Consider the following 15,613-nt stretch of genomic DNA (forward strand, 5'->3'; position numbering starts at 1 on the left):
CGATTGGATTTCTTATTTAATCACTCTACTTTCTATTTTTATAATTGTATATATTAATCATTAATACTTGCAAAAACTTTAATGATCTCAAGCTCAAAAACTAGTTTCATGTCATCCTCCATCCCCCAAAATACGGAAATTGATTTTGGCATGCCTTTTATTGATTTTAGCACATCCTTATGTGAGAAGAACATAGAAAACTGTGCTCTCACATAAGGGTGTGCCAAAATCAATTAAGAGTGTGTCATAATCATTTTCCCAAAATACCCCTAAGAAATTTCTTTAAAAAAAAAAAAAATCCCCCTAACATTGGTTTTCTTTTGATACTTTGCTCGCTTTGGCCCAATTTTTGGGCCGGAAAAATCTTTTAATTTTGGGCCGTCTTGAAGAATAATTGGCCCAACAATGGTTAAGGTTGGACTCTTATTTTAATTGGTAATCAACGAGGTGGGTTGATGGGCTTGTGTAGTTCATCATCATGCGTTTCAAAGAAACACTAAATTTTGATGAAGATGAGAGAAATGTAATCAAAATTGGCCTTTTGATTGTTTATTGTGTATTGGGTTAATAATATTTCATGATTCGGGTTTTTTTTTTTTTTTTAAATATTCCTTAATAACATGTGTATGTGATTTGTATATTATTTGATGTTTTCAACCTCCTAAAAGACGTGATTACCTTTCAAGTATCCCTCATTAAAATTTGTAGGACCGAAAGTATAATTTTCCAATGGCTACAATAATTTTGTGGCCACTATAACTATTAAATCATGATCGTACATCTATCAATAATAGTTCCATATCCTTCATATTGACTATTGAGTTGACTTGAAAAATAATTTTATTTTACCTTTAAATAAAAAAACTGCATTATCAATTTATCATCCTCTTCCACTCTAGACTCATGATTTTCATACTACTCCATTGTTTACCATGAATTGATGAATTCATTATCTTCAAAGGCCATACCATACGTAGAAGAAATTAAAATGTTTAAATATGTCAAATTCCACCATTGATCAATCTAACGCTACTTGATCGTACAATCTGAATTTCTAATGCCTATGTAGTGTATCAGTGTGTATGAATTAAAATTAATTTCCAACCTCCCATTAATGGAGAAGTTTAAAAAATTATGATTTGATTTGATAAATGAATAAATAAGATTTCCTCTTAAAAATGAAGAGTTTAGATCAAAAGTTTAAAATGACTACAATTTTTATGTAGTCATTGAATAATCTTCATGCATTTTGATAGAGGTGAATAGAATACAACGAATAATAACATGTTACTCTTTTCAAGTTTTATCGTGAAATTAGCATATGATACTTCTATCAATCGTTATACCGATTTTAATACACATATCTTTCAATTGGAAAATTTGCACCAAAAATATTAGTAGCTCTATGCCTCTACACTAGCCATATGACTATATGAGTCCAATAATGTCCAATAGGATTGTGATCCCATTATCATAGTTGTAAATTGGAGAATTAGTCACAAAAAAAAAATAAAAAAACATTCACGTGGGAAACTATGCTGTCGACTTCTTTATCAAAACACCCCCCCCCCCCAAAAAAAAAAAAAAAAGTTGTCGACTTCACCTTCACTATAAAGAAAAATATTGTGTCTTTTACCTATTTGTCAACATTGTCATTAGTATTTGATGCATAGTATCTAAACAAAAAAATAAAAATAAAAAAAATAAAGACAATAGTACAGCCGCAATGCTCTGGAAATCCTCATAAAAATCATACTTCAACTAATTACCGCCTTTCTTTCCACCCATGACGGTTTTCACAAGTCAACTTATATCTCAATTATACAATATACTATAGCTTATTTGAGAGTGAAGAATAGCTCATGTGGTTAGAACTTCTCTCCCGATTCTGAGAGGTCTTGGGATCGATTCTCACCCTGGCCTTTATGGCTATCTAAACACCAAAAAAATATACTAGATCTTATTTAAGATTCGTATTATTATTATATATTGAAAATATTCCTAGATGTTTACTGTTTTACTATAATCCTCTAATTTACTAATTACCAAATGTATTTTCTTGGTTACCTTTCATAGTCGTCTTGGACCGATTTATGATTGTTGATACATATTTTGTGTGGGCCAAGTTTTGGGTGATTTTCATAATTAAGCTGTGTAAATGCAAAAGAATGGGAACTTTCTAGGCCAGGCATGCAAAGCAAAATCAAAGTTTTACTCGTAATTTTAGTCTATACGCATCATGATTCATGAATTATATCTCCCTTATTTCGTTAGCAAAACGCATTATATATTAAGCACTTATAGAAAGAGAAGAATTTATATGGATTATGAACTTATATTACTGAATTGAGCACGTGAGAACTTATATAAACTTGTTATAAGACTTTTAGCTAACGCATAACAAGGTACTTTAGCTTTCTACATTCAACATTAGATAATCTATTTTTTTCGACTTAAATTAATTTGAGTTAATCTAAACTTATTTAAATAAGTTTACAAATAAGATAAATAGAACATATGCTTATATAATGATCTTTTGCTCGACTTTGTACTAAAAAAAGACTTCAATTCCACAATAATAGTTTGTATTTAATAAAGCTGGTATTATAACTTCAAAAAAAAAAATGGTATTATAATGTTTCTTTAATGATGAACACTACAAATGTATTTTTCTCAAAAAAAAAAACTACAAATGTACAATCAAAATACTACAAGTTTGGTTCCTTCAAAAAAAAAAAATACTACAAGTTTGGTAATAAATGTCTTGTATGGTTGTATTATTGTGAGATATTTCGTTGTTGAAGGAATCCTCATCTTCAACATGACAATTTTAATAGTGAAAAAAAACAAAAATTCTTAAACACATTTTCATTAAAGTCTCAAAGGTTGGTAAAACTTCATTTATTCTCTTTTTATAGTTAGTTCCTCTTTCTTACCAAGAAACCAAGAATAGAAACCAAGAATCAAACACAAGTTGAATAACAATCACATTTGAATCCTCACCAAATGCCAAAACAATATTCCCAAATATGATAAAACTATTTAAATGCATGAATACAAGATAAGCAAATCTAATCACATGCAAATATATTACAAAATAAAATTTATCAAAACAAAATTCATACTATCATAGTTGTAGAATTAAATAGAAATCATATCATATGAAAAAAGATATCGAAAGATTTGGCGGCATATTCAAACAAATTGCTTCTTAGCCCAAGGCAAGAAAGTGAAGGAACCCTTTTTGGATGAAAAATTGGTGGGCCAAAACATGGGTAAGGTAGGGCAAGTTAGCCCTACCATTTAGCCCTTAACAATTTGAACTTTGATGGTTTAAAGGTCAATTTTCTTCCAACACATTTCTTTCCTCACATTTATTTGACCGTTACAATTACAAGGATGTAAAGACCAAATTGTGTTGGATTTACATGACTACAACGGCTTGAAAATAAATGTCGTAAAAAGTCTAGCTAGCCGTTTATGCTTTACACAATGCAAATACCCCGTAAAAAGTATAGCTATTTTTGATTTAAAATGAATAATCGTTTTTAGAAGGTTTGTGCCGTTATTGGAAAAAAAAAAAAAGGTTGTAAATGGATTATTTTCTTCTAAAAAATAAAGATTTACACAAAGAAGATAGAGGTAAGAATGATGTGTAGCAAAATGTATATATGTTTACTTCCTTCACACTGAAAACAATTGATTATTTTCGTTTTCTTCCTTTCACTTAAAATAGATAACGTTAAACTCAAGCCATAATATATATCACTTCCTATATATATATATACTAGGGCAGCTAACGCGCGCGATGCGCGCGCATAGCTAGTCATATCTAGTTATTCTTTCGGCTAGGTCTTAAAATCACAAATTTAGTTATTGGCAAAATTAGTGACAAAAAAATATGTACACAACTATGTTTATGAGTATAAATATCCAAGACAACTAACATTAATGCATGAAAGCAAATAAGTACATAATTAAATATTTCAGAGGGTATAATTGTCCAAACACTATTCATTAAAAAAACTTGTACATATTAATGAGGGTATATATGTAAATGCACATTTTAAAGGGTATAATTGGCATTACACTATTCATAAGAGTAAGTTTCTACTTTTTATAAGGTAGGGATATATATATATATATATATATTGATGTATATATACGTATATGAGATACGATTTCATATTTTAAGAACCAATCAAAAAAATTTATTAGCTAATAGTAGTTTTTAGAGTTGACATCCTCACATCCATACACTATATATGTATAATGTATGTTGCTTGAATTGCATTGTCCTATTACTCTCATTAGTTTTATAATCAAGAAGATATTCACAGGTAGATAATAGATACGTACGTGCTACAAATAAACTTAGAAATAAAGTACTGTATAATAAAATTGATCATATATAATATAATATAGTAGGAGTATTTTGGTTAGTGAAGCTGCACATGGATGCCAACCGCATGCTAACTAAAAATGATGCTTCAACTTTAATAACGTAAGCCAATTAAAGCATGATGAACGAGGAGCATTTTATATTGATAATGCCATGTTATTATACTAACACGAAGATACTTGTAATACGAAGTATAAAGGATCAAATTATTTATATTACCTCCGATTTTTTTTAGTTGTAATTTTGAGGTATTATTTGAGAGATATAAAATATTCTAAACTTGTAATTTAAAAAAAATAAGAGATAATATCTTGTACTATGGACGAAAATTGGTATGCCTGATTAAATTACGAGTGGTATGGCCAGATGACATTGTATGATTTGTCTTCGTGCCTTTTTTTTTGTAGAACTTCAACTCTATGAAAAAAAGGTGGTTTGAAAATTCAAATGAAAATGTACTATTTAAATTTCTATATTATGTGTCCATATTACTTTGTTGTTTCGATCAACATCTTATTCTTATATGGCCTTTTCTCTTCAGATTATTTTCAATTCAGTTCTTAATTTACTTCTCTCATAAAATATTCAGTTCGGTTTAGTTCAGTTCAGTCAATCAGAACATGCTCTTATTAATCTTAAAAACATATACACAAGCATAACCATAAACCATCGCATCAGAATCTACTATTATTGTCCTAATCGTCTATTAAACTTGCTTTTTCACATAGAGTACGGTATAAACTTAACAACATGGATTAGTTATTAATTATGCTTTTGAGGACTGCAATTCTATACGGAATGTCGTGAATCTCCTTTGGCACGACAATGGTCAACTAGGACAATTACAGATTAATTACCTAATTAGTGGCTAATTTTATAATTTTAACGTTCTCTGTTGTCATTAACTTGACAGTTTAGCCAGTTTCTTGCTGGTGCATGCCATAATTTGTCGTTTGTAACAATTTGTGAGTTGTTTTTGAGCCACTTCATCTTGGGAAAAGATTCTTCGTTTCCTCCCTATTTTTCTTCCCTTTTAAAATAAATAAAGAGATCTATAAAATTATTACTATTATTTTTATTTTTAATGTTTGTTTGTACGTTACATAAAATAACTTGACATGCGACAAAGTTACAAAAGCCAAATAAAAAGTAGCCTAAAAGAAGAAAAATTATGAAATGACAAAAAGTGTATGAATATTAAAATGTAATTAAGAAAAGAAAAGAAATCACTAGACACTAGTCAGTCACACTATTAGTATATAATATATATGCATTAATTTGAAGACTTTAAGCTGTGATTATTATTCCGTGAGCAAAAATTTCAACATAAAATAAAGTTTCAAGATTCTTTCTTAAGTCTCAATTTGTCTTCTCTTAATTGGTTTAACTAGACACATCTCCATAATTCTTCGAAGCTTAAATTCTCTGCAATATTCTACTTTAATTTGACAGTACTTTTTTTTTTTCTCAAAAACAAGCAACTAATCTCATTTAACATTGCTAAGTTTGTCTACGAATTGTTGTAATTAAGGATTTGTTCTCTTCAGCTTATTTTCAGTTCAGTTTCAATCGGTTTAATTTAGTTCAGTTCCTAATTTCCTTCTCTTATAAAATATTCAGTTCAGCTCCAATAAGTTCAATTCAGTTCAGCTAAGTTCAGTAAATCAAAACAGGCCCTAAGACAAGGTACAAGAAGATCTAGGCATCACCGCCTCATTATCATAGATTGGCAAATGACAATGGTAAACAGTTTGAACAAATATAACTCGAAGAAAAAAATTAAAATTGCCTAACTCAAATTTCTTAAATATAAAGTAGTTTTACCCGGTGAGGTAAGTGTTGTATCGCCTATGATTTATAAACTCTAATACAAAGTATGAAACTTTGGGTCTGTTCAGATTAACTGAATTGAACTAAACTAAAACTGAACTAAATATTTTATGAGAGAAGGAAATTAAGAGCCTGTTCTCTTAAGATTATTTTTAGTTCAGTTCAGTTCTTAATTTCCTTCTCTCATAAAATATTCAGTTCAGTTCAGTTCAGTCAATCAGAACAGACCCTAATAACTGAACTGAACTTATTAAAGCTGAACAGAAATGAATTGAAAATAAACTGAAGAGAACAAACTCTTTATAATTTATGATGAATAAAATACACAAATCAAAACGTATACGTATTAACTATAAAGTTGATTATAAATCATTTATAATGGCATGTGCATAATTTGTACTCTTACTTTAAATACAATTAGTGATGCAGCCACGTAAACTTTTGCAAAAATAATCAATCAAGAAACTGAACATGCATGCATGGACGGTGGGAGCAAACGTAGCAACCATTGAAGGCTTTTTGGGTAAGTTCGTACATCGAAATACTGTGATTCAATAAATTTGTTGTCCTGTGACTCGATCATGTCAACAACCTCATCCTCTCATTTCTATCCACTTTACGTACAACCAATATATGTAGTTATGAACTTCGTACTTGGTATGCACCTGAAAGCAATTTACCTCTAGCACTCACATTAGTGAGCAAAAAAAAATTGCTCATTCTCTCTCTAGTCACTTTCTCTCTCTTCCCAACCAAATTTGCTCATGAGCATTTTTGGTGAGGAAATTTTATCCCACTAGTGATCAAAAAATAATTGAATTGCTCATGAACATATTTTATTTTGCTCATTGATGTAGTAACATTTTTGCCATTTTGCTCATCAATTTTGGATGATTGCTGGGGCCCACGTATTTACTGTTCATCATCAAATTTGCTCATCCTATGAGCAAATTCTGAAATGCTCATGAGCATTTTTCATTTTCCTCATTGATGTACCATTTCTACCAAATTTGCTCACCATTTTTGCTCATGAATAAAAAAATGCTCATTGATGTGAGTGCTCTAAAAAAAAAGTTGGAAGAAACTTATACATGCTTGTTTAGTTGACCACATTTATTGTAATAATACAGAGTATGAAAGTTGTTAAGTTAATTATAAAGAAGTAGAAGTAGTTAGTACTCGTAATTAAAATCACCACTATAATAAAATCCGATTCTTATTAATTAGCGATTGTTCAAATTTCATTAAATTATCGCAATCAGTTGTGTCTTTAAATTAGGATGAATAAATAGCTTGATTTTATATTATTTGTCAATTAACTTGCTATTCAAAAAAATGACATGTCAAAACACATCGACTACACGCACCATTGTTTGTTCCAAACTCGAGCAAGAAACAATAAAAATGCAAAGATAGAATTGAAGAGAGTAGAAAATAGGAAAACGAAGAAAGTGACAAGATAGAGGGACATAGCGAATAGCCGTTTGAAGGGGTGGTATTGGCTGTATGACAGGCTAACATTTGAACCCCACCAACTCCAATCCAACCCTTAAAACCGACCCACGATGATTAGCCATCACATGGCCTAGTTGTCTTCTTGGTCCCACCTTTTTCTTTTTTTTTTTTTTTTTTTTTTGTGAGAAGAACCGGCCAAATCGGTGTCTCACTTGTATACATACGGTTGTAGGCTTTGTATTAATCTTAGTTATCGTATTGATTAACTCCATAGTTAAGTGTATTGATTAAGAAGAGTAGCTGTTAGAGGTAGGTGTCTCGATAATTTCTCAAGATAGTATTGTTAGAGATATCATTAATAATAATGTATAAACTGTGCATTCGAGTGCACCATAAACATAGTGCACCCGGTTAAATAAAGAAAAAAAAAAGGTAGAATGAACATTTAGATGTTCGAAAAAGAATATATATGGTTTTTTTTAAAAGAAGAACATTAGGTTTTTGAAAAAGAACATGTTTGTATTTAACAATGAACATGCATTATTAATGAACATAGACATCATAAAAAGAACATGATAAGAACTTTATTCAAATTTTATGAAAAATCACACATTAACGGAAAAAAATCTTTACTAAATATATCATTTCCCCAAAAATAGTTTTTACTCTCAAAAAATTTAACTTTCCATAATAATTTTAGTTCTCTCTCTAAAGTATTTTCAACTAAAAAAAATTCAATATTTCATTTTCAAATTAAATTTCAAATTTGAAAATTCAAAATAACATAGGTTATAAGAACATAAGTTATAATGTAAAGAGCATATACTTCATACCCGAAGAATACACTGACCAAACTCAAAGAACATAAGATAATAAAAAAATAAATAAAAATATAATGATAGTATGATAATAAAAAAATAATTGTGCGTTACTCATTACTTCAAATAACATACGAGCCAAATTCAAAGAACGTATATTATATTATTAAAACCCAAAAAACATGTTTAATCAACATATCTTAAAGAATATAAGTATAAAAAAACATATTATCAAACATATATAGGTATGTTCTTTGTCAAACATAAGTATATTTTTTGTCAAACACAGTATATTCTTTATCAAACAACCATATGTTTTTTCTGCCTTCTTGGTGCACCATGTGCATGGTGCACCCTGATGTACTATCCTATTTTCACATTAATAATCATCATTATTATTCTTATTACATTGAACATGTTTATTAAATTTAATATGGGCATGAATTGAAACATTTGGACAAGAAGACTTTTAAATTAATTTATTATTGAAGAGATTAAAAAATTTCATCCAAAATTTAGGTCCATTTTGAATTTGTTTCGAACACTTCAAATTGGGTCTGTTTATTAGGGAAATTGATTTTGGCACACTCCTACATGAGAAGAGCATAGAAAACTGTGCTCTCACATAGGGGTGTACCAAAATCAATTAAGGGTGTGCCAAAGTCATTTCCCGTTTACTAGGTTTACTTATGTTTAAATGATTGATATTGTTATAATGCTTTGATAAATTAATTGGAACTTTATATTAGCATTTTGGACAAAAGCAACTAACTTGATGAAAGATTTTCGACACTTTAGTAGGACTCCATGATGCTAAGATAGTGGTTTGAACATTAAATCATCTCTTACAACTTTTAATTATGGAGCACGAGTTTGATTTCACTGCCTCTAAATATAATTGACAATTTAGTCGTTGAAGTACACCTGTATTGTCATAAACTCATGGGCATGGGCATATATGGCCGACTAGTGACTATGTATGTTTCCAAGCATCATTATTTGACAAAAAGAAGCACCTCATACAAATATATCACTTAGGTTTTTCAATTCGAGTCTCAAAACTCTAAAAAACAGTTTGACTACGTTTGGTACATGCTTAAAATTAAGTGTAAAAAAAATATTTTCAAAATTATAAAAAATTAGACAACAAGGTGTTTATAAGGTTTTCAAAGGTCTTTATAAACTAGTATTGTTAAATTTGTTATTACATCATTTATTAGTATCATTTTCATACAACATAGAAAAGTCATAGTAATAATTAAATCTCTTAAGCTTAATCATTCTATACTACCCCACATACCATAATACAATACAAATATTAAAATTCCCTTAATAAAAATAAAAATACCCTAAGAACTTATCCAAAAACCACAAAACACCCTCCCCTACTCCCACACATTCTAGTAACATCTTCTCTTGTATCCCCGTCCTCTTTATAAACCCTCCCCACCACTCACTTCCTCCACTACTTCTTCCACCATCTCAAACCCTAGAGAGAGAAACCTAGAGAGAGAAAATCCCACCAAAAAAAACTGAGTATTTAACATTTTTTTTTTCTTCTGAGTTTTATTTTCTGAAAAAATGTCAAAGGAAGTAAGTGAAGAAGGACAAGTTCATCAACATGGGAAAGACTACGTTGATCCACCACCAGCTCCATTCTTTGACATGGGTGAGCTCAAATTGTGGTCTTTTTGGAGAGCTGCAATTGCCGAGTTCATTGCAACGCTTTTGTTTCTTTACATAACTGTTGCAACTGTTATTGGTTACAAGAAGGAAACTGACCCTTGTGCTTCTGTTGGCCTTCTTGGTATTGCTTGGTCTTTTGGTGGCATGATCTTTGTCCTTGTTTACTGCACTGCTGGTATTTCTGGTTAGTTTTCTTTCTTATTCCCCTGTTTTTTCTATTGTTGAATTCATATGTGCTTATGTTAGATTTAGTCTAGCTAGAAGTGTCCGACACGGGTATTTGTTCAAGTGTTGGACAACTAATTGTTTGAAAATTTTCCTTGATATTAAGGACAAGTAGTGAATATTTTTCAGATTTTGGTTTGAAAATGAAGTAGTTAAGTATATACTGATGTTTCGAGTGTCAAGAATCTAACTCGGAAGATGAGTATTCCGTAGTAATATGACTGTTATGAAGTAATTTCATGATTTTAGTTTGAAAATGAACCATATACAAGTATAAAAGTATATACCTATGTTAGAGTGTTGAGAATCTAACACGGTAAGTAGTTGTACACTGTTGAACTACGTTATGAAAGTTACTCATGATTTCATTTTGAAAATTAAGCATACTAGTATGTACGGAGTACTTGATTATACTAGGATGGTCAAGAGTCTAACACGGGTACTTACTTACGGTTACATGTTTGAATTGAACAAAACAGGAGGACACATCAACCCAGCAGTGACCTTCGGACTATTCCTAGCAAGGAAGGTGTCTTTACTAAGGGCACTAGTGTACATGATAGCCCAATGTGCAGGAGCCATTTGTGGAGTTGGGCTAGTCAAGGCATTCATGAAAGGTCCATACAACCAATTTGGTGGTGGGGCCAACTCTGTTGCTCCTGGCTACAACAAGGGCACTGCTTTTGGTGCTGAACTTGTTGGTACTTTTGTTCTTGTTTACACCGTTTTCTCTGCTACTGACCCTAAGAGAAGTGCACGTGATTCTCACGTGCCTATCCTTGCTCCTCTTCCTATTGGTTTTGCTGTCTTTATGGTTCATTTGGCTACTATCCCAATCACTGGTACTGGAATTAACCCTGCTAGGAGTTTTGGTGCTGCTGTTATCTACAACAACAAGAAAGTCTGGGATGACCATGTAAGCCCCCTCTTTTTTAAAACCTCCTCTTTCTGTAAGGGTATTTTAGTAATTTTGTACTATCTCTGTTTTATATTATTTGCAACAATTAGACATTTTTCCTCTCTATAGGTAACGGAGGTAGTGTTATATGCTCGTGTTTAATTGAATGGGTCATCTTAGGTTACGTGTTTATGTATGTTCATTTACTAAATTGGGATTTATTAAAATTGGGGTATGATGGAACTAAATGCTAATATTATGATGAAATGTTAATTTATGTGCAGTGGATATTCTGGGTCGGACCATTTGTGGGAGCATTGGCAGCAGCAGCATACCACCAATACGTGTTGAGGGCAGCAGCAATTAAGGCATTGGGATCATTCAGAAGCAACCCTACAAACTAAGGATTAAGGAAACAATGTATTAATCAAATCAGAAATTAATGGTTAAAAAAGGAAAAAAAAGCAAGGGAAAAAAATTGATTTGTTTTTTGTGTGCAGTATTATTATCAAGTATGAAGAGATTATTTAGTCTTTCTTTCTCCCCTCGTTTTTTCTTTTTTACTTATTTTTTTCTTCTCTTGTAATGTGAAGTAAATTATTGAGTTAGCATCAATGGTGTATTATTGCTCTTCTTCTTTAAGTATTCTTAGCAGTACCCTTTTTGTCTTGTGCTCGACTTTAACGTCTTTTAATCAAACCACCTTTAAATTGACGATATCACCCTTAATTGAAATGTTGCGCAAGAAGCCAATAACAATAATGCATTTGTTGAGGAATTATTTTAATTGTTCAAATCTAATAATGGAAAAATGAGACACTATTTTGGGATACTTCATACCTGGTACGTTGTTAGATTTCTTCTTTTCGGCAAATGGTATTCTAATGTTAATGGCTCTTGTATGGTTGATATTAGATTATAACTCAAAACATTATTTCAATTCGGTTTACAATCAGATCATGTAACATCGATACTAAATGGGATTTTAGGTAGAGAAATTAGGATTTTGTAATGGGTTATGAGTATTATGATTTATGAGTCAGTTTAGGTAAGTGTACTTGTAGGTAGTAACATGGCATCAATTGAAACATAAAATGGACTACTCGTACAATATTTTGCTAGTGAGGAAAGAAGATAACACTAGATGCAACAAATAGAGATGATTCCAAAATGGGGTGTGTTGTCAAATCACATGGAAAAACACACCCCATTAATTTAACCCATTACCTGTTGTAGAATTTACTCATTTAGATAGGTATCCACGCAAATTCTGGACACCTGTCAGACTATTATTGGGCATGCCAGAATTTACCCGTTATAAAGTAAGGACACGTGTCGGTATTACATAGGGGTAACACACAACTGTTTAAACCAAACAATTGGTGGTGGTTTGAAGGCAGAAAAAAGTGTGATGAAATTTGGTAACTTTTTGACTAAAATCCAAACCAAAAACATTGTTTAGTAAAAAAGGGGGATAAGCCAAAAAGATGAAAAAAGGATGCATAAATGTTAGCCCAAAGTTTTTATGTAGTATATGAAAGTGCTGTGAAATTATGGGCTTTGCTTTGGTGTATGATTTTACAGGTGAGAGAGAATGAGAGATCACATGGGGTGGGGGTGTAGCCGTGTACGGGCCAAATTCAATGATTCATTTTTGGAGGAGAGAGAAAATCGGAAGGAAAATGTTCATATGAATATTGGGATTTTACAAGTACACAAATTTCTGATGATTTTCTGTCACAAGAACAAATTTTAGTACATGATTTGTATGTTTGTTTAGACTAATAATAATCCAACAAAGTACTATATATTTGGTTATTGAATCATGTTTAATACTCCGTATGATATAATTACTTATGTGTCGACTTAATTATTGATTTGGATTGTTAATGATAAGATGTGTGAATACGATTATCCAATACTAATGTTTGATTTACAAGTGATAAGCTAACAACTCGCCTAAACTATTGGAGTGTGCATGGTATTCACTATTCAAGTATATTTTCCTTAACCGTACGTAGATTGTAGACAATAGAAAGAGTATACTCTTAAGGTAAGATGAAAACATCAAAGTAGCTAAAATTAGAAAATCATAAACCTACTTGACTTGTAACCTTCTATAGTAAATTCGGAATCAATTACTTTTCAAGTGGAATTCATTCTTGTTACTCCACTCAATATCAACAATACTAGGTAAATTTACCAACACTCATACTAAGGTTAATATCAAGATAACCAACCCTAAAAGCTAAACAAAGAAAAAAAAAATGTTACCACCAACCCTAAAAGTATACAACTCATGTCAAAAAAAGGATAAATCTAGTGACTTCCCCTTATTAATCCTTGTCATCAATATCATAAGATACCATATCAATGTATCATGCTTTAAGAATAAATAAATAAAAGGTGGAAAATTGCAAATTCCAACTTGCAAAACACCAACTTTTGTTCATAACAAGAAAAGAAAGGACCAATGTCAAGATTGAAACTTGAAAGAAGCAGGGACAATTTATCTTATGGACCACAAAATAAAAACTTGGGCCTTCTTTTCATGCTCCATTTCTTTCTTTTTTATTTTTCTTTTTTATTTTTTTGATAAAAATCAAAAATAGAGTTGAGTGGTTCAAAATCAGTTAGGTCTTATCTCTAGAGAGTTCTGACAATTATAACAGAGCTAGAGTGTCCTTTACCTTACCCCTTTTTTTTTTTTATTATTTTTATTTTTTATTATTATTTTTTTATTTTTATTTTACCTTTTTTTAATTTTTTTGCCCTAATACAAAATTTTACAGTTAGATAATGACGTATATCACGTGCACAGCATGAGTCATGTAGGTGGGACCCATATACATAGGGTGCTGTTTAAAATATTTACCCCATTCTCCTGTAATTTTTACAGCTGGTGCAGTGGTCAGCACACTCAGCAGCACAAAGAGCAAGGTCAATAGGCTCAATAGTGAATACTGAAAGTGAATAACATAGCCCAATTGTGAAATTTTCGTAGGGCATATAATAAGGCCTCGAGACGAACCAAATTGTATAGTTGTCACTTGTGCTCTTCAACGGGCAAATTTTTTTTTTTTTTTTTTTTTTTTTTTTTTTTTTTGACAATATAGATTATGGTGAAAAGTGATTGAAGTCGTGCTAATTAATTGTGTGTTTGATTATATCTATGTTTTTGTAATTGAAGTTTTGACACGATTGATTAAAGAGGTAATTTGTGCTATATTGGATAGTTTGAAAATTACAGATGTGATATATCTTTATCGACGTATTTTACATTAATATTCACATTTGTGTTCATTTCAAATCGCCATAAATTTAGATGTCATTTTCTATAATTAGTAAGCTTAACTTTGAATACTCATATTTTACATGAACTTTTCACCTGGACTTTTTTCTTTTTACATGAACTAAGAATTTAAAAATGAATTTATTTACATTTAAAAGGGGAGATAAACATATGGGAGAATTCAAGTTAATCTCTGAGATTAACATGAAAAGTTAATCTCCTCTCACAACATATTGTTTTACTTTTATTTTTTAAATGATAAAAGCGAAATAGTAAAGTGACACGAAAACAAACGCATAAAGTTGTGAGAGGAGATTAACTTGGAATGTTAATCTCGGAGATTAACTGGGACCCTCTCTAAACATATTGTACAAAGAAATCTTGAAGTGTATATTAAACAAAATGTGACATATTATAACTCTATTAACATCTGAGAGATGTATAATCTATCGTTTGATCCTATGCTTAATATAGTAGGAGGGTGTACAAGTGTTAAGAGTATGTAATTAGAGACATGTTTAAATTTAGATACTTTCTAGATTCTCTTATATTTAATAAATAAATAAATTATCATTATTATTAAATGGAATAATCTTCACAACGGCACTTGCTCAATGAAGACACAAATTGTCCCAACAAAGGCTGTAGACCTATAGTTAGACTGCTAACTAATCATGATAGGATTTTTAAGGAAATTTCATAGGGTATCCTTATCCCTCAAGCATCACCACAACTCATCAATCACCTCAAAATTTAAGACCTAATAATAATAATAATAATAATAATAATAATAATAATAATAATAATGCAACACCCCTTTAATAATTACCATTGTTCCAAGCATGGGCCAAGTGTGATACAAATGTCATGACACAACACTCGGATACCCCTTAGGATTAGTATTAATGGCCACAGGACATCTAATGGTCACTCAAATCATCCAAGAAACTAACATTATACAGAGTAGTCTACAAGACATCTATTGGTCACTCAACAAGAACATCCCT

At 30.8% G+C, this 15,613-nt stretch overlaps 1 protein-coding gene across 1 annotated transcript; it reads left to right on the plus strand.

The window, feature by feature from the left end:
* The first annotated feature begins 10,016 nt into the window (after positions 1 to 10,016).
* LOC145590055 (aquaporin PIP-type) lies at positions 10,017 to 11,855 on the plus strand. The gene is made up of 3 exons (XM_081646790.1): positions 10,017 to 10,375; positions 10,896 to 11,332; positions 11,599 to 11,855. The coding sequence occupies exons 1-3, from the start codon at positions 10,087 to 10,089 to the stop codon at positions 11,716 to 11,718; spliced, it is 846 nt and encodes a 281-aa protein (XP_081502916.1). The 5' UTR covers positions 10,017 to 10,086; the 3' UTR covers positions 11,719 to 11,855.
* The last annotated feature ends 3,758 nt before the right edge of the window (positions 11,856 to 15,613 follow it).

This window comes from Chenopodium album, chromosome 17, assembly GCF_948465745.1.
Source record: "Chenopodium album chromosome 17, dcCheAlbu1.1, whole genome shotgun sequence".
NCBI lineage: Eukaryota > Viridiplantae > Streptophyta > Magnoliopsida > Caryophyllales > Amaranthaceae > Chenopodium > Chenopodium album.

What these genes read in the sequence shown, in the direction of transcription:
- LOC145590055 (XM_081646790.1), top strand. Translation starts at nt 10,087, where the DNA reads ATGTCAAAGGAAGTAAGTGAAGAAGGACAAGTTCATCAACATGGGAAA. An exon ending in CTGCACTGCTGGTATTTCTG is followed by an intron (nt 10,376 to 10,895) that starts GTTAGTTTTCTT and finishes TGAACAAAACAG; the next exon opens with GAGGACACATCAACCCAGCA. An exon ending in AGAAAGTCTGGGATGACCAT is followed by an intron (nt 11,333 to 11,598) that starts GTAAGCCCCCTC and finishes ATTTATGTGCAG; the next exon opens with TGGATATTCTGGGTCGGACC.